Here is a 20,765-nt window from a genome sequence, read left to right as displayed (position 1 = left end):
TCTGAGAGTCTCAGTCATCCTGCGGCTGTGCTCCTGTCCTGTCATCTTTAATTTCCCCTCCAGTGACAGCTGGAACACACCTGGACTCCTGTTTTGTTTTTCTCATTCCCTGTGGTGCAAACGCAGCACTACTCAAGCCTTTAGATTGTTTAGTTTGTCATAAATATTTTATACCTCCAAATGTCAAAGGTTTTCTTTTTCCACACCCGACTATCCGCGGTTGAACCCTAAAATGAAAGATGTTCCGCATCAGATAATCAAGATCTGCATCAGATAATCTTCATCCTGATATACACATTTTTGCATATTCTGCTCACACAACCAAGCGAGTTTTTGTTTAAAACACTCAAAACTACAGTGATAAGTGACAGGAATTACCCTGCCTAATCAGAAGTTAGCAACAGGTGTGGTTAAGCCTTTTTTAAGAGAAAACCAGACTTCTAAGCCAGTTCAAAGGCCACTAGTGTGTTACCTCTGTGGGCAAGAAGATCACACCAAGCCCATGTCCCCCAAGAATCAAACTAAGTTTGCTCAAATGTGTTTTGTGCCTTACCAGAATATGGAAATTTAACCTGAAATAAAGCAGCCAAATAAAGTCATTCCAGTGAAGAATGCTGGACATGAAATGAATGCTTAAGTAGATACTGGCAGCATACAGACTCTAGTGCACAAGAACCATGTACCAACAAATTGTATATGCTGTTCTGAAACAATATCAGTTTGCTGTGTACATGGTGATGAGAAATCAGACCCCACTGCTGATATGTTTGTTGAGGTGCAGGGGGCTCCCTATCTGTTGAAGGTTGTGGTAGCTGATAACCTACCCTATCCTGTAGTTCTTGGGGAGGATCTGCCTGTCATCTATGATTATTGACAGATGTGCAGAGCTGTAATGTGGCTGTAACCAGAGCCCAAGCTAAAAATCAAGATGAGCATTTTGCCACACTCAGTGCTTTACCTTTTTTCGAGGCTGAGTTGCAGACAGAACCTGGGAAGTCTCGGAAGCCATGCAGTCAAAGAAGGCATAAGTAATTTCAACATGCACTGGGTGAGTTCAGTTGAAGTGGCTCCATATATACATATATACAACTGGGTTTTTCAATACCCACAAATATCAGACAAATGCAGCAGAATGATCCAACTTTGTCTGCCCGGTTGCTGAAGGCTAGAGGGGAGGCCTCTGTAGGATCTGATACAAATAAAGAGCAGTATATACTGCAAGATGGCATTTTATACCATCAACATGGCCAGATTAAGCTTAAGCAGTTAATTTTCCCTACGAATTCTCATGCGACAGTGCTGATTTTGGAACACCATATTCCCTGGGCCAGCCACCTTGGGAAGTATAAGACCACTGCTCGCATTAAGCGGTACTTTTTCTGGCCTGGTTTAAGATCAGATGTTGCTCTATTTTGCAGAAGCTGCCCTGACTGCCATAAACCCTCAATTAGAGTCCCTACCAAAACACCACTTCAACCCCTTCCCATCATTGGCACACCTTTTCTACGTCTTGGGATGGTGGAAAAAAGGAAATCTGGAAATTGCTTTATTGCATTACAGTCTATGCAACAAGATATCCTGAACTTTTTACTTTAAAGACTGTTGAAGCAAAACATGTGGCTTCCTCACTGGTTGAACTTTTGTCAAAGGTTGGATTCCCACAGGAGATTCTAACTGATCAAGGCACTAACTTTATGTCCACACATTTGAAACAGGTCTATAAGCTGTTGGGCATCAGGAGCATGAGGACAACACCATATCACCCACAGAAGGATGGTTGATATCCATCATCCGGAGGATATCAAGGCAACGGAGTGTTTTAACCAAACCCTCAAATAAATGCTTTGTAAGTTTTTTCATTATACAGGCTCTGACTGTGATCAGTGGTTGCCATACCACCTTTTTGCCTACAGGAGGATTCCTCAGGCTTCCACAGGTTTTTCTCCAAGACAGTAAACATGCAGCATTCACAACACAGCAGACAATCCATCTAACATATGGAAATTCCATTGCTGCTCAGTATACAGAGATGTTATGACACCCTATTTCCTAGCAAAGTGAGGATTTGTTGGATTCTTCCCTGACGTTGAGACGACCCATACTAAATGGTGAGACCCCTTTGTAGTCAGACTTCCCCCCCACTTCCCCAGTGTTAGGGGTCTAACACTTTCTGCAACTTACAGTGACACAGATCTAGGTCTCTCAGCAATATTTACTGCAGTTGGTGTAGTTATCAGCACTAGGAATTGTCCCTCCCACCATGGGCTGGCCCAGTTCTTTCTTTTGATAACTTTAATGTAGACCCAATCTCCTGGCTTGAATGGACTGGTTTTGTGGGGGGGTGGGGGGGTTAGAGTACAGTAAATTTGTATTTTACACCTCTTTCTGTTTCAGAGTCCTGATCATATAATCTGCCAATGTTTGCTCCTCACCTGCTTTCTGTAAATCTGGAGAGAACACAGGTAATGTGTATGGTCTTCCATGAATTATTTCAAATGCTGTTACCTCTTCCTGTCTGGGTGTAATTCTCATGTACAGCTTTACCAACTCTAAACATTCTAGCCATGGCCTGCCAGTTGTTTCAGTACATTTTCTTCATCTGCTTTTCACAGTTCCATTTGTTCTTTCCACTTTCTTTATTGATTTTGCAGATAATCATCAGAAGTCAGAAAGGTTCCTCATGTAGAACAAACAGAACAGTGACAGACAGTAGAAGTAAAAAGTTCCCCAATCTGACGTAGTTTGTTACCACTGATGACCATGAAAACTCAAGTTGACCTTCTTAATCAGGCAGTGATGAAAATGTAATTTGCTGCTGTGTATACAAAAGTGCTGAACATTTATAAACTACATGTTTTACCTCTCACCTTGTTTTTTGTCTGTTTTCCATTCTTGCTCCTCTCTTGACTGACTAGAGTTCATGTTTCTGGATCATGTTTCGTTTTCCTTTGCTTCTCTCCATCTAATGTTCTGTCTTCTTCAGGTTCTGGATGATGGGAGCATCAGTAACACCTTCACCCACAAATCCCTGTTCCCAGAGGACATGGATCCCCTGTCAGTCAGAGGGAACTTGAGCCCCCAAGGGACCCTGTGGGTGACCATACGACAGACTACCTACAGCAGCGAGGCTCACCTTTGACCTTTGTGTCCTCTCGATGACAATTATAGCTTTCGTTTAGATGAGTACTGATTCCAGGGAGTGGAAGTGATTTTAGTAGCGCTGGCCTTTTTGTTAATTCTTGTCATTAAAGATTATTACAAACCTGGTGTTACTGTCCACAATTGATTCTTGGGTTCCTTTCAATTGAAATAAAACCTGAAAACACACACTTTCAGTCACATTATTACAATATTAATTTGTGCTGATTTTGTCAAATTATAATTCATGGAAGGTTATATTACTACTTATATTAAGATTCATGACACAGACCTTTTTAACTATCAACTATCAACTATCAACCCTGGAATATTATACTGTGAACTTGTAACAGCTTAGTTACAAATCAATCCCTCACAGCAGCAAGAACACTTTTATTTAACACTTACCTGAAGCAGACCTCACCACCGTGGACAAATGGAGTAACAAACAACTGCTTCAAACATCCTAAATCACATAAAGTGTCATTTACAGGATTCCTTCCTCTATGTCTTCAGAGTTCTCACTTTCAGCTCAATTACACAGTGGTCAGATTTGCTATAAACATCCCATCACTCACAGAGGGTTTCAGATTAAAGGTACAACAGAGACTTTAAAAACAGTGAAAATTATTCTTCACACTCACATCGATGACAAACAGGCAGAACTTTGAAATTGATTTTAACAGTTAACAGGAATATAGCTCAACAAAAGGGAATGAACCATGGGGAACAAATCAATGCACCAAAACAAAGAGAATCTGAATATTCCTTTCAAACTAGCAGGAGGTTTTCTTTTGTTCATACCAGATATTCACTTATGTTATCTGTGATCTCTGTAGGTCAGTTAGGTCTGGGCGGCCTTACTTAACAAAGATTTTAGTAGTGCATCACTTTTTCTATAGGATGGATTTTTGTGTACTGACTTCCAAGAGTCAGATTAGGAAATTACCTACTTTTCCATCTTTAAAGGATCATGGCGGTGAAACATTTTCTTACAGATTGATCTTCAGTAGCCATCAGTCTTGCAATAATTCTGAAGAAACCTCTGACTGAAGATTGTTGCAGTTTATGACCATTATAAAATGCTCATTATCAGGGCAGTAGCAACAATGTTTCACAGTAACAAGTCCTGGTGAGACCTTAAGTTGTTGGTAAGCACTGCTAATCGCCTCATTTGCTCTTGTTGCTCCTCTTGAAAAAATCTGTCTGGCTGTAAATTTAGAAAGTCAGGCAGAGATGGAGTCAGAAATATGATCATTGCCCATAAAAAAGTATACAAAAAGAACAAATCAGAACCAAAATAACAGTGTTGCTAGACCAGTGTATGAAAATGTCAAATAATCCTAGAAAGGATTAAACATTTCTTTTTTCTATGGTGTCCAAGTTTGGGAGTTCCACCACAAGAATACTTCAATAATCCTCCTGAAAATCTGTTATGAAAATTGTGATTGTCTAACTGTGATGAAGCTGAGAGGATTGTAACCAACGCAAGTCTTTGGCAGCTCTCCATGCACTGTTGCTCCATGGCTGACTCCTACTTCTGGCAGTTACAAACACATCAGCCAGAGTAGCAGCTTTTGCAGCAGACTTCGGCTTGTGCTCCTTGATCCAGACCTGAAGCTCAAGACACAGCATTCTCAAAAATTGTTCCAGAATAATCAGTTCACCAACTTGTTTCAGAGTTTCATCTTTAGGCATGCTTGCATTCCTAACCAGCATCATGAATGCTCATCCAACCTAATTACAATTCACAGCTCGATGTCCTCGGATGGGACCCAAGCTCCAAAGAACTTTAATTCATGTACAGTACAGACCAAAGGTTTGGACACAACTGTGTGTCCAAACCTTTGGTCTGTACTGTATGTCAATAAACCTTTTTAATCACTGTCTTCTTCGTCTGAGTCTCTCCATATATACCCACAGGGGTGTGTGTGTGTGTGTGTGTATATATATATATATATATATATATATATATATATATATATATATATATATATATATATAGATATATATATATATATATATATATATATATATATATATATATATATATATATATATATATATATTTACTGGCTGATCAGAACAAATAAGACACAATAGGGCTAACTAAAGAGAGTACACTTACTTAAAATGTATCCAAATCAACTAATAAATGTTTTATTGAATCTAAAGTGTTGTGTTTGTATAAAAAAATAAATTGTGCATAAAAAAAGTTATGGACATAGTAGTGTGGCCCTGGGTTTGGCCATCACAAAAAAATGAAGCACACACTCTCTAAAATGTGCAAGATTTCATTCAGCTCCTCTTTCTTGTTTTCACTTGCAGAGGCTCCTGCAGGCAAAGACAAAAAAGAAGAAATATGGATAGCAACATCTAAACGGGACACAGATATAATGTGTCAGTGGTGTGAAGCTAAAGCTTTAAAAGTAATCTAAGGTGATTTTAAAGGGTCACTGTGGGCGTGTTTCTACTACAAAACATTTTTTCTGTGAACCAGGCTGTTTGTGTGAGTGCCTAAGGTTGGCTTAGAATCTTTCTTTAACTTGGGATGCATGTTTTTCAGAAAACCAGAGTTCTTCAAAAATTGCCACCCATGCTTGTAAAAAACAAACACCTCAGAACTTCCTTCTTGCTGTGATGCAACTTTGCAGTACGGGGAATTGGTTTGCAATTCCCTGTACTGCTGGTGGTGCTGACATGAACAATCACTGCAAACTTAGTGGAAGTCTTCATATGCAAAAAAACTGCAATAAGTCTCCAAGTGCAGCATGCAGATAGCGTGAGCAAAACTCAACTGATGGAAAATATTTCCATGCAGGCATAAAGTTTGCTTGGCAGCTGGATAGAGCAACTGTTTTACACATCCAGTGGAAAGGCGAACAGTTTATTTTATGTGATCTTGTTTTTAATGGAACAATTCAAGGACATCTCATATCACACAAAAGAGTTAATCAAGATGGTAAGCTTGGATAACAATGTTTTTATTATTTGTACATTTTCTAAGTTGCTTCTCTAAAATGTAGCTATGTTGTGCATGTAGGTGTCAAAACATTTTCTGCACTGTGCTGATAAATGGTTTCCTCTGTGCATGTGTTGAGTGCATAGAGGAAGCCTGATTCTGGAGCCTAATTCACTTTATTGAACATAGAGGCATGGAGAGGCTCCAATAGTAACTCAAATAAAACAACTGTTCTTCTTCTAACACTTTTCTCAGATATTCTGACCCATCTCCCAACACCCCTGAATAAATATGTTCCTCTTCTTTTTAAAATTCAGATATCTTGCCAACAAATCTGATAAGGATTTTGATAAATCATTTTGCTGGCCTAATGCAAATGAATGTTTGTAGGGCAGAGAATGCAGGTGTTTATTTACGTAATCTCTATTCATCACTGAACCTTCATATCTTGGCTTGCTTCTGCTAATTCTTCCCGAGTGTTTTTTGCTGTGTCTGCTTTAAGAGTTTCTGTCTGAATAGATTTTCTAGCTTTATTTTATTTTCCAGCTTTCTGCTCTCAGTTTTGCTGTGTTCGTGTGTCACCTATAAAAAAATACATTTTAAAATACACCCTGATGTTATTGATGTTAATAATGTACAGTTGTTTTGATTGGGTTAGCTTAGGTTACATTAATTTAAGTAATAAAAATCAACATGTCCTAGCTAGGATCTTATCCAGCATCAATAATGAAGTAAAAGTTGAAGAAAGAAATAATTTGCTGGAAGGAATTTATCTGCATGTTAACTTCAATGGAGTCACCCTGCCAAACATCAGGTATTGCTGGCAGGTATAGTGCATATTCAACAAGAGCAGAGAAATTAATTATTTTCCTCGAAGCTTCATGAACAAGAACCAAGTTCTTTCTGGCAACCACATTATGTACTCCACAAGAACTAAATACTACTTGTATTATTTATTTTTTCTTTCTCAAATGTAATTCTGTAAGTTGTTGCATATTTGAAAACTAATATTTAGTTGATATTGTAGGATTTAGTTGATAAAAATGTGTTTTATATTTTTGTGTAATGGTCATCTATCTATCTTTGTTACCATAAAAATGGTCAAAATCACCATCTTCAAGCTGTTTGCTAATAAGTTACATTTAGATCTGATAATGCCACAAATTTTGTTGGTGCAAATCAAAAGCTGAAAGAGTTTGGCTGAATTGAACCATGCTAAAATTCAAAATGCTTTTGTGCAGGATGGAATCAAATGGAACGTGAAACATCCCTGCAGCCTCTTGCAAAGGTGGAGTTAGGGAGTGTCTGATTCATTCCAATAGAGGTATTTTGGTCTCAGTTCTTAAAGAACAAGTTTTGGAGGATGAAGGACTTTAAATAATCTTTTGTGAAGTTGAAGCCATATTGAATGACAGACCCATTACCAAAGTTTCAGATGAGTCAAATTATCTTGAGGCACTCACACCCAACCATTTGTTGTTGCTGAAAAACAACCCAGTTTTGCCATCAGGACTGTTCAACCAAAAATATCTTTATGTCAGGAAAAGGTGGAAACAAGTGCAATACATGGGAAAGCTGTTCTGGGAAAGATGGCTTTCTGAGTACTTACCTCTGATGCAGGAAAGACAAAAATGGACAAAAACTAAAAGATGTCTCATTCCTGGAGATGTTGTCTTAATTTCAGACTCTACAGCTCCAAGAGGATCATGGATGATGACTAAAGTCTTGAGTGTAAACCAGGATGCAAAGGGCTTGGTGCGTTCTGTGCTATTACAAACAAAGACCAGTGTTTTGGAAAGACCTGTGACCTGTGACCTGTTGCTATTGGAAGCAACAGCTTCTTTTCCTTTTTAAAGTAATTGTGACAGTATTCACAATTAGGGGCCGGAGTGTTGGTTTTAAAGCTAAAATGTCTAAACTATTAAATAACATTTGTAATACCGTATTTTTCAGACTATAAGCCACTACTTTTTTCTACGCTTTGAACCATGCGGCTTATGTATTATTATTATTTACTTATTTTTTATTAATGGACATTTTTGTTTACAATTACAAAAATAAACAAAGTTATAGCCCAATGGAGCTTCTCTGTGGATTTTTCTTCAATTGCAAGGGGGCTCTTTACCAGGAAGTGAGTAATTGGAAGTCAAATTTGGAAATCAAAGTAGGAAGTGTTAATTTTCATTTAGAACAAGCACGAGCTAGCAGCAGGAGAAATGTTTTCAAACTCATATAATGTTGAGAGCTATCGATCTGGCAGTACAGGAGGGAAATAGAGCCGCTGCATGTAAACTCTGCGTGAATGGAGCCATGGTTCAGCGTTGGAGACGGAGGGCTGCGTCCTTAATAAATCCAGCAGATTCCGGGGCTGTGTCCGAGAAAACCGATATGTACTTTCCAAGTTTTTTTTTCATTTTTTATTGTAGGTGCGGCTTATAGCATGGTGCGCTCTATAGTCCATAAAATACGGTACTTCCAATTAGCTTAACATGCATGTTGTTGGAGTGTTGGCAGTGAGTTTATGATGAGGAAAAAGTAAAAGGTTTGTCAAAATGACACAAATGTAAAACTGTACTGATCTCAGATGTCAAAATTATAATATATGTAGAATTCTTAAGACATAGTACATGACTGAATGGACCTAAGACGCCTCTAAACCAGCCAGATGCTCTTTCAGCTGCTGCCTGAATTATTCATTTCCTGCAGTGTGGTGCTCATCATGTTGCTCCCTTTGCTCCTGTCATGTAAAACGTCTTTAAAATATTGTTCTTAAAAATTGCCGAGTAATTCATCTATGAATAATGAAACAATAACATAGCTATGAAGGCCCTATCTTCTGTGCTTGTCACATAACTTTGTCATTCCCTGATTATTCCAATCTGAGTATTTTTTTTTCTTGCAATATTTTAAGAAATCAGAGATGAACAGATTTGCATATAACATGTAATACATTTTTATCCATTCAAGTAAGGACACAACGTAAATGAAATCAACAATTTTTTTTGTTTACATTTAGAGGGGTTTCAAGTGTTTCAGTATTTTTTAGATCTGTTTCTGTGTGAAGTTTATGTTTTCCAGATGACGTCTCATTGAAAAGTTACTTTTTGAGCAGTAGAAACAGATATCAAAGGGCCCAGCAAATTTTCTGTAGGATTCTATTTGCTTTATTTTCCCAAGTCAGAAAGAGTCCATACACTCCCAAGGAATCCCCAGGCTAGGATTCAAACCTAGGACTTTCTTGCTGCAAACAAAATAAACAACTACAGCTTCACCATTCAGTCTCTCTATTAACACATTTACCATAAAATTGCTCCAATTGAGGTTTGGGGGGGAAAGGATTCAGATCCCATAACTATGAAGTTTGAATTTTAACATCACTTTTCAATCAGTCACCTCTGGTGCAGCAACACATGCATATACACAGTAAGTAAATAATCGCAAAAGTATTCATTGTTCTTAATTTTTTTTTCCATTTTTCTTATCTTTCAACCAAAAACCTGGGATTTTAAGTCGTAGACTAACACAAGGTAATTTTTTATACATCTTAAAAGGGAAGTGTACATTTGTGTTTTGACCTTTTATTATTACCTCTGAACAACGTCTTGTGGGACCAATTGATACTAAATTGAGTCCATTTGGGTCTAATTCATCATCTGTATAAATGGAGATGCTTCTTAAAAGGCCTCGGAGGTTTGTTAGAGAACATTAGTAAACAAACATGATGAAGACCAAAGAATACAGCAGACAGGCTGGGGAGAAAGCTGATAGGGCTGGGTTTTGTTTAAACCATCATTTGAAAATAGAAAGTGTATGGCACAAAATTTAATGACTCAAGGGAATAAAATCTTGAAGCAATAGGCAGTGTTATGGGGAAAAGTGCAGAAATATCTAGAGGACAAAACTTAAAGAAAGAAGAAAGGAAAAAGTCATGCAGTCATTTGAATAAGGTGTTCTGGAACAAAGACATGAAGCATGTAGAAAAGCTGATCTACAGTTAGTCTGTGTAGTGAGAGGTGAAGTTATATTGTTTTCAGGTATTTCTTAATAAGTTAAGAAAAATAATTAAGAATTAGGAAAAAAAACTTGAAACCAGTGAAATATCAAACAAGTGGGAAGTGGCACATTATCATTTTTTATTTCTTTGTTATCATGACTTGCTAGAAGAGCACCCAGCTGTTCATCTGTCCTCACAGAAGGGAGTGCAGAAGCTGTACAGAGACAGCCAGCAGTAAATCATCCATGTGAATCAGATGGGGCTGACACCTCCAGATGTGTTTGTTCTGTCAGTTCAGCTTTGTGTCTGAACAGAAAGACATAGAAATTAAAGTATTTTCTCTTTTGCATGCAGTATACCCTGTTTAGCCACCAACATGGAAAATATTTATCTGCAGTCAGACTGCAGCTTATTTCAAGGTATTTAAGATAACATAAATTAGAATCAAATCAAACTACAAAACAACTCTAAACAACCCAAGATCCTAACACAGCAGACTTGTTATCTTATGGCTGCAACTTTGTCCACTTTTCAATTATGCACATTTTATTGTTGGCATCTGACCTACAATCCCTATGAAATACATCAAGTGTAACATGACAAAATAAAATTTTAAGTGGTCTGAGTGCTTCTTTAACATCAGACAAGGTGCCTGGTGCTTGGTGGCCACCTTCTATTTTATTTTTTTGGTCATTTGAAAATAACGGTCAGGATGAATAAATGACTGAAATCAGTTTTTCATCTTGTAGTACTGTAGCCACCATGACCCCGATCTGGGTAACTGATGGAAAATGGTTGGTTGGCTGATCCTGAGGCTGAGTATTTGTGTTTATCTGATACCTCCAGCCATTTTCCACTGCAAATTGGTAGCTTCTTGGAATACTTGTTTAACCTTGAAACAGCTGCTGTAACAGAGGAAGGCTTGTTATTCCAATGAAATGCCTAGTACAGCACTATTTGAGTGTATAACTAAAGATTTTCTGGCGTTACAGAGGATGGTTACAGCCTCAGTGTCTTCACCCATTGATTGCCTGGGTTCAAAGTTCAGCACCCAAATCTAAAAAACAACATAAAAACAACCACAACAGCAACATCATTCATACAAAAAGCTTTTTATTTGATAAAAGCAACATCACATTTTTAAGTTAAGGCCAGATGTAAAATCTCAATAAGATCGACTTTCTTGAAATTACTTGACCACATGATGGTGAACCTGTGGCATTTACTGTAGAGCGAGCTGGCAGGCAAGCGTTTAAACATTACATGATTGATTTCTTAAGGACTTTAAGCCACAAACGCTGTCACTTTCAAACATGCATTGCACAAAGCAGTCAAATAATTAACACACACATTTTTTTTTAATAATCTATAAAGGCTGAGTGTTTTTGTTCTTCCGTGTTAAGGTGAACCCCCTGTTGACAGTTATGAATAGATTTTCCCATATTTCTTTCACATCACTGCCATCATAGGTGTAAATCGCAGGGACAGGGGTCGGGGGTCCGGATCCCCCCAATCTTGGAAAAGTCTACAATTGTCTCCCCCCAAAAGAAATCATTGAAGAAAAGTCTGTGGGAGCCGAGACCAGAAGAGAGAACAAATAGAAAAAACAGAAGGCTGCCTTTATTTCTCACCATCTTCAACGTAGAGCCCCTAAAATAAAATCTGAATATTTTTTCATATTAAGCCTGGTGCTTTAAGTGTTACATTTAAATTATGATACTCCCCATACATTCATTTCTATCTACTTATTTGTTCTCAGTGACCCAGGACATGTAAAAACTAAAAAGGCTTAAAAATAAAGAAACTTAAGCTATAAGTTAAATAGCCCTTAACTTGTATTGGGAGCCATTTCTATAAATCAATGTTTATGAGGAATTTTATTAAGAGTAGTTACTCATTAAAACTTTTGTATTTAGAACCTTAAATTTTTGTAAAGGTGTAGCAGAGAATATATTGTCAGACTGAACAAAACTAAGCAAAATTTTAATTTTAGTTTTACTTCTCTGCAGGCTGCTTACTGAAAATAAAGCATATTTGATGTCCATTACTTATCATTTTTGGTCCAGCAGCTTGAATGTGGTTGCTCTTAAGAAATTTTCCTATTTAAGGTCCACCCTAATAATGAGATGGGATTTACGCCCTTGACTGACACAGAACATCAAACACTTCAGTTTCTTTTAATCAAGATTCTCAAGACAAATTCTGTCAACCACAAGATGAACTTCAGAAAGAGCTATCCTTTGCTCAACTGACCTGAAAAATCAAAATCTCATCTTTTGACATCAAATACTTTGAAAAATTTTCCACTTATGGATGTGAGCTGTACACACATTGTAAATAGAGGTTTTATTTCTGTCCCCAGAGGAACAGTTCTTGGAAAAATACAGCTAAGACATGGGCTTTCTAGGAGACACTCTAAGCTTTTGGGTAAATTTATCATTACAAAATAATCTCATTCATTTAAAGGTACATTTGATTTTTTAATCTGAACATTTGACATACAACCCATTCTGACACAAATATAAATATTATATTTTTTTTATATAATAAAATTATGAAAAAGTAAACATATTGTTCTCAAAGTGAATTTGACAAGGGCAAAACTTATGGCAACTGGTCAGAGCATCCTGTACCTCTTGTGGAAAGTTTTTGATGGGGAAAGAGCACTATGTATTAAAAGAGGTCAAAGAAAGAGAAAGACGAAATCACTACTGATATTCTAATTGATATTTACAACAATTTTTGCCTTAATAAGATTTTCTCTATGTTCTGTAGATTCCCGATGGTCTCACTCAAGATTGTTTTGTCAGGAAAAAGGAAACCAACAATCAGGTGGTCGTTAAGTTTTCTTGTAAATGCTGGATAAATGGCAATAATTTTAAGGTATTGGAAAAAGACTTGAATCTTAGCATAGGTTTTGCAAGGACAATTTGAACTGTCAAATGGAAGGAGGCTGGGCTCCACTCCACACTCAAGTCCCGCCTCGCGCGTTTCTTGCTGGGAACTAAAGCTATAAGAATGAAGCGTTTTAGCACAATAACAAAGACAGGTGTGAAGTTAGAGTTCACCTAGTAGTGAACTGCTGTACGGACACTTGAGACAGACTGATGCTTTAACCAGCCAGCGCACAGAGAGACGTCGCTGACCGGGTTTCTTGTCACTTCCAAGCCGAAAATCCCTCCATCTAGTCGCCGGGTGAGGTACGGAACAGAGCCATGGCGGGGTACGGTACGGACCAGCCAGCCCTGCAGTATGAACAAACTTTGGTGAGTTTCACTTGTTGCATTTTGGCGCCTTCGTATTTATACACGGCCATGGGCGCCGTATAGGGGGTAAAAGTTAAGACAATTCCAAGGGCCCCTAACCAACAGGGGGCCCTCCACAATTTTTTATTTATTTATTTATTTATTTTTTGTTCATAGAAATTAAAAACAAGGGGCCCTGTCAATTACAAAATTAATTATATTGTGCTTTCTAAAATTCAAAGCAGTAAAAATGAAATGTCACCACTCCCAGACCAAGAAGCACACACTTGCCCTAAATCATCCCCCTGGATCTGCATGAAATGGTTCTTTCCTGGTTGAAGCACTTCGTGTTCAGCAGAAGTCAGTACAAGACAATAAGGACTGTGCTGCAAAGACAAATAACAAAGTTAGGTTTTCAAAAAAATAGACAGTGAAAGAAAAACGTAAAATTGTCTATTTGTAACCCAGTTTTTTTTTTCCGAGAAGTGGGTAGACTGTGTGAGATTATCAACCATTCAGCATAGTTAGCATAGCTACCAATGACAGCAGATTAACATTTTTCCTGTAATAAGTTGTTTTCCAACCTTTAGCACATTTAGCAGTGAGTGAATGAGGTTGACTGACAGCGTTAAGAGCGTCCTACTGGTTCTGATTGGTTGCTTTGGTTGGAACGTTGCATTACTTTAGCTAGCAATAGGTAGGAGGTGGAGGAGATTGATTGTTTTCACAGATTACCTGTCTCATAACAAACTGTCACAACATGGTGACAGTTTTAACAAATATGGAGAAAACGTATTTTTAATTACAGTTACATACTGCAATTACATTTTTTGTCATGGGACCCAAGATTCCTGGCAGCGATTAATACCAATAATGATTCAAGAGGCCTCTGTTTTTTCCAGTAATAGTTTTTGCATCCTGGACATTATACTAATGGATATGTCCATTCATTTCAGACCTAAATGTGTCACTTTTCTTCTCTATAGATGTATGGGCGGTACGCCCAGGAACTCGGGGTAACCGTCAAAGAGGAGGCAGCCCGGCTGAGGGAGAGCGGGCAGAGGCGGTCTATCAGTGAGCGCAGCCGGACCCTGGACTCTCTGGAGTACAACAAGGGACGCTGCGCCAAGTGCCGCAGTAAGTACAAGCAAGCAACTCCTATTGGTCAGAATGTGGTTCATGTGAAGCTGCAGAAGTAATCTTTAAATTCAGAGTAAAGGTCGTAGCTTTTATCTACAAACTTATTTTTTTCCCTTTTGGTTTAAATGCAGTTTGGATTGATTCATATCAGGGTCTTCACATCTGCACCTGTAGGACGTAGCTGCTCTGACTATCATGTTTCTGAGTGTTCGATAATCAGGTCTGCTGTGCAAAAGTGAGTGGCCTTCATAAGTGAGTGACCTGAAAAAGGTAATTTAACATCATACTTAAGAGGAACTGTCAGTCCAGTGATTGGATCACTCTTAATAAGATTCAGACCTCTGACTGCAATAATGTCATTAAGGATTTGTTATGAAGGCCTTTTAATTTCAACCTGGCGCCTCTTTTTAATTAGTTATTGTCTCCCAGTACAATATCACAGTATATTAATTATTTTTTTAAATCATTTAGTAAAAAAATCTGAGTCAAAAGTGGGTGTAAACACAGATTAGAGCATAGATCTGACACTATGTAGGCCTAATCAACCATTGTGATGATTTATCATCACTGCCTGATTGTTTTCATTATTTTAGTGACAGAAATACAATGCTGGAACCTCTTTTTTTGGGTCTGAACTGGATGTGGTTCTCAATGCTCAATTGCTAAGGAAGCTCAAGCTGTCCTGGACAACAAATCAGAAAGCTATAAATTAAGCAGCATCAGACAATCATCATAACAAGAATTTCTTCTTCATAGTCTGTCAGCATCACGTGAACGTTCAGAGCCCTGCAGTGAACAGGGGATCCACGTGAACCGTCCTTCACCTTCCTCTGGTTTGTTAGTAGTGAAAACAAGGGTGTGTGTATGAGAGCAAAAAGTTTTAAGAAGCGTTTTAAAATGACCCAGACTTTACTCAGCTCTGATCTGGAATAGGAGCAACAACGGAGAAAGCCTGATCGCATTTGTGTCAACTGTGTTGCTCTTTAACTGACCTCACCTCGTTTTGCTCATTTCTGTTCTAAATAAGAAACCCCAGAGTTTGCCAATATATACAACTCATCAGCCTGGTGTCACTTCTCATTCTGTGACAGCAGGGAGCCCTCTAGTGTCGCCAAAGCATAAATGCAGGCAGCTTGAACACTGTTTTGTCCCAATAAGCAGATTTGTGTGTATGAGTGTCCTCTGTTCTCATATTCCTAATGAGCTTCAGTGTTGTTTTTCCTGGCAGCTGATGAATCAGTCTTCCATTACTCCACCAGCTCTTGTACTCTTCAGATGGATCAGAACACCTGTAGAGGGGCCAGTGATTCAATTGATTAGCTCAGCAGGTTGTTGCAATTATGAGAGAAGTTGTTTGGACAGCAGTTCAGCCTTATGCTCACTTGTACGCCTGCAGGAAAAAAGGCAGAAATGAACACACAGCAAGGGAGAGCCATTAAACATTCTGTAGAGAATCAAAGTACTTGGGAATCTGTCGCATTCAGACACTTTGTCATTTTATGTGCTTTATGGCTGCAGATAATGTGTTGTGTGAGTACAAACAAAAAGAAATGCACTGCTTACAGGAGGCCCATATTTATCTATATTTTATCCATAACACACACTCGCATTTGCACGCAGTCTTGCTCATTTGTTGCAGTGCAATGATGCTGAATGCTGCAGGCAACGGCATTACCAGCTTATCATGAGCCATCTCTGTCCCCAAGGAGGCTGTCATCTTTTCAGCTGTCTTCAGTGTATGAGAGAGAGACAGAAAGAGAGACTGGGGCTGTACAAGCTGTACCAGCCCCACTCCAGATATTCTTCTCAGTAAAACGCAGTGACAGCGGAGCAGCTTGAGCAACAGGTATCATGTCTGTAGTTATTGCCAACAGTGTTGCAGATTGTCGATGAGTCGCAGCTGACTCGTGGCGGTTCAGACGACTATTGTCTGTTCATATGTAAACACAATCAGGTTGGATTTTGTTATTTTGAAGAAATAAATAAGAATATTCTGATTACTAGCAGTTGCTAATCAAAGAACTTGGCTTTTCAAGTGTTAAAGCAACAAGTCAAGAGTTTTCAGTGAAATTAGTCAATAACTTTATAATATTGCTTGTCAATAAACCATCATATCTTGGTTAGTTTTTCTATTTAGTTTATTTTCCTAATTCCCTACTTTGGAGTTTGATTCCAAATTCCCAAATTTATTCTCTGCACAGAACACTTTTTATCCTTTACTAGCTGAAAACTGCAGAAATGGCTGCCATAAAGTCTTGGTAAACTTTCACATGTGGTTATGTCCAAGTTTTGTATTTGGCCCATTTTATTTTCAAAATAAAATAGACTTTTGTTTTTTCATTTGCTTCAACTTGTGTTGTGCATTTTTATTTTTTGTTTGCAAACCCCTCCGTCCCCTAAAAAAACATTCTCACATGTCCAAGCCATCAAATGAGGCACATGGTAATTGATCAGGAAACATATTCTGTTTTTCTTTTTCTTTTTCTTTTTTTTTGTCTGTCTATTTCTGGATGCAACAACAATCACACCACTGAACTGCACCAGTAAATGAGCATAATGATGATTTAAGGTTAATGATTTTGAATCTATCTGAGCATAACATACAAAAAAAAATCTTAAACACAAAGTCCAACCTTAGTTTTGCTTTATTTGGTTTCACTCTGTAATTTCAATTTCCTTGAGTTGCTGTATCTGTTGTCTTGAACCTGTAAAACCAAATGGCCCAAATTTCACCTGCAAATCCTTCAAGTCCTTCATTTAAAGTCAGGCTTTCCTTGCCCCACTGGTTGCACCCCACATCTTTCATTCCCTTACAAGATTGGGTTCAATCTTGCATCAGCAGCTGTGGCTTCACCTTTGACCTTTACAAGGCTACAGAAAAGCTGAATTGGTCTTTTTTTTTCAGGAAACTGTTCATTTGTTCAAGACCAAGCAAGCAGAAAGCTGTGAGCTTGTTAAGATTAACAAGCTGCACAGCTGCAACTCTAGATTAAAAAAATATCCAGTAATATATCTGTTCTCTTCTCACCTGAGTGTTGTGCAATTGGGTTTCAATTTCATAATACAATTTTTTTATTTTATTTGCTAGAATCCAATTTGATTCTTATTGAGTCAATAATGTATAATGTTATAGTGACTTATGACTTTCATTCTACATAGCACTCTTGCGTCTCTTGTAGCTATCTCAGGTTTTATAACATGTTTTCAAGCTTTGCAACAAGCTGGAACAGAAACATTCATTCAGTTTGACTTGCAGACCACAGTTATTCACAACAAATCTTCTTGAGGCAGAGAGAAAACGGATAGAATTTTCATCATCTATTGTTTTTATTTCAAGTAAAGTTTATATTAAACAAAAATTAATTCAAGTTCTCATTCACTTTTTCTTAATTAAACCCAATTCAAGAAACAGAGTGTAATGAAGTAAAGCGAATTTATAAATATCCTGATTAGACCGATGCATTTTAATTCATTGATCTTAATTGATTGACCTTTCATTAGTCTTTATATAATTTCTGATTGTCAAATAGAAAAGAGGGAGAAGAAAGAAGAAGAAAATAAATGAAGACTGAATGCGGTCTTTACTGTAGTCCTTTATTTTTAGTGTACATGGGATGAAGTGTCATGATGGAGACGAGACCCTGAGCAGAACCAGACAAAGGAAGGGTAACCATCTGCCTCCATCAGCTGGGGGTTAAAGGACACACACTCTGTTAAATAAAGGCATTCATACATGCTGTTCAGTAAATGGTCCTATGAACTTTGATCAAGTTTTTATATCCTCTGATTGAACTTTCTAAAAATATAAATATATAATTTTTTTATTATTCTTCCATGGTGAGAAATGTTCAGATATATTCTTTAAAGGGGGCATAATATGTTAAACTTCTAGAAGCAGTGCAAGCATAAATCCCAAACTGTTTTCTGTCAATAATTTAATGTTTTTTGGTGTCTGGAGACACAATCAGAGTGGAGCTGGTCAGCAGGTTTTACACGCTGACCTGAGTTGCTGTTCCACAATGGTTGTGCAGGAGTCTCGCAAGGGTCAGAGATGTAACTTTATTTTTCAGCCATTTTATCATGTATATATAAAGTTCGAATACAAGTATTGAGATTGGGGATGCAGCTAGCAGCAGTTTATTTGCATAAAAGTGACAATAAGCCCTAAATCAGCTCATTCCAAAAGGAACTTAAAATGAATTATTTTTATGTGAAAAATATCAATATTTATTGTGTAGGTCATAGATGATAGTTCCTCTTTAAATGTTATTTTATGGCTCTAGATATAAATACAGATTGATATTTTCTGCAAAACCTAATTGTTTCCTGGTTAATTCAAAGCACAAATAATTAAGCATTTCTTTGTGCTGTTAAATGGAAGTTTTCCCTTAAAACAGTCTGGCCTCATTAAACCTGACAGTAACTCTGAGCTGCAAAGCTGAATGATTTTCATCCCCCTCAATGCCTCCATTTGGAGAGCATAAATAGAAAAACAAGTGCCGCAGGAGTGAGCATATGGTATTTTCACCAACTGTTGGCTGTTCAACCAGCCGGTGCAGTCTGTGGGGAAAGGCTTGTTGCTGTGTGTGCATTGGTCAGCAGGGGGCGGCGTTGAACTTTACAGTGCTGCATTGTGACGGAGGCAGCAGTTGGAGGAGCTCTGGCAGAGATGAAACGTGGACTTCATGGAGGAAGTGGGATCCTGGCAGGGCTTCTCTTCCTCTGCGGATGAGTTTTTTATTTGTGTGTGTCTGAGTATAATCTCTGGGCATTCAGGAGCATCCTGTCAGCTTTCCTGTTCACACTACATCAATGGATCCTTCACAAAAATTGTATATGAATTTAGATATTATTCTACATTTTGTGAAGAGATTAATCTTAAAGGGATAGCAGTATTTATCTGAGAAAATCTTTCAGTTTGAAAATCAGATGTGACTTTTTGTACTTTTGTTCTAAAGGTGGAAGGCATGAAATTCTGAAGATGCCAGGAAAAAATAGATCCATACACAAAAGGTATAATCATTGCTAGTGTGCAGCCGTAGAATGTAACTCACCGTGACGCCACAATTGAAATCCCAGGTAAGCTTTCTTTAGTGAGAGGATTATACTTGCCAAGACAAATCCACATCAGTTTCAGTTTGTTTTCTTTCTTTATGTCATTTTGAAAATATGTCATTTTTCTTGTAAAAGAGAAGACGCAATTTAAAATCAGTTAAGGTCCTGAGGTTTTAAGGCATGATGATCTTTAACAAAAACATGGATTCAAGGTATAACTGTGCTAAATTAAACCTTGAACAAAAACGTGCCACATGCTCTAAGAGAATTTAAAGCAGAAAACCAACTATTCTTTCTGTTGCTTAAATAATATTGTATTTCTGTAACCTTAATGTTACTCACAGAACAGTGGTTCCCATACCATACTGATTCATAGATGTAAGCAAAAATATAGAATAAACATTCATTGAGTTAATTTGTGCAGAGTAAAATACCATTTTATTTTTGGATGAATTCTGGGAGTCTAATATTCTGATATTAGTTGCATTATTAGTCAGGTTACCTGCTGCAACCACCTGCTTTCCGGATGGATTGCTTGTAGTTTTATCAGCTGTAGTTGTAAAATGATTTGTGTTCATAAGAGTGATAGGTAGGGATCCTGCAGGTACCATGTCGAGACTGTATGGATCTTGGAGGACTCAAAATATTTCCAGAGCGAAAGTGTTCTTTTCTGTAAATTAAAGCTTTCTTTTATCTAACTAACCGGCTTATTTTGATACCAGAAACCAACAGATTCTGCATAGAAAAAAACAACAACTTCTAGTCAACTGTCTTTCTCCCCCCCTCCCTCTTCATGTTCATTACTTTGTCCGCATTGCTGCAGAGAGAATCATTTGTAAGCATGCGAGAGTCTGCATGAAGAATCCTTTCTCAGGCTTGTTGTTCACTGTCCCCCTCTTCCATGCTCAGCCTCCTAGGGGCAACACACTTTAACACACGATATTAGCAGCTTTCTCCATGAGGTGATAAAATCGTCACAGCTGCCGTTTTGTTTTCTGTCCCCTGACTTGTTCCTTCTCTCACTTTCAATCCACCTTGCACTGATATGTCATATAATTGGCTCCAAGATGGCACGCACACACGTTTTGCCTCAACAGGTGTGATGTCAGCAGGAGCTCAGCATGGCACCACATGTTGCCATGGTGACCGGTAGGCACCTAGCGACCAATGGCGCACACATGCTTTCGTGTTCATCTATCAAAAATTTTTTTTGCCCTTGTCTTTTCGCCTT

General features: G+C 37.9%; 1 protein-coding gene across 1 annotated transcript in view; it reads left to right on the top strand.

Moving 5' to 3' along the window:
* Positions 1 to 13,138: 13,138 nt before the first annotated feature.
* The window catches only part of LOC122832651 (chloride channel protein 2-like), an 80,530-nt gene continuing 72,903 nt past the window's right edge, over positions 13,139 to 20,765 (top strand). The window contains exons 1-2 of the mRNA XM_044119620.1: positions 13,139 to 13,360; positions 14,326 to 14,476. Of these exons, the coding sequence (XP_043975555.1) occupies positions 13,310 to 13,360; positions 14,326 to 14,476 (202 nt within the window). The 5' untranslated portion in view covers positions 13,139 to 13,309. The remainder of the gene's footprint in view (positions 13,361 to 14,325; positions 14,477 to 20,765) is intronic.

This window comes from Gambusia affinis, linkage group LG06 (genome assembly GCF_019740435.1).
Source record: "Gambusia affinis linkage group LG06, SWU_Gaff_1.0, whole genome shotgun sequence".
Lineage (NCBI taxonomy): Eukaryota > Metazoa > Chordata > Actinopteri > Cyprinodontiformes > Poeciliidae > Gambusia > Gambusia affinis.
The sequence above is the reverse complement of the archived record's forward strand: the minus strand, read 5'-3'. Positions and strand labels throughout refer to the sequence as shown.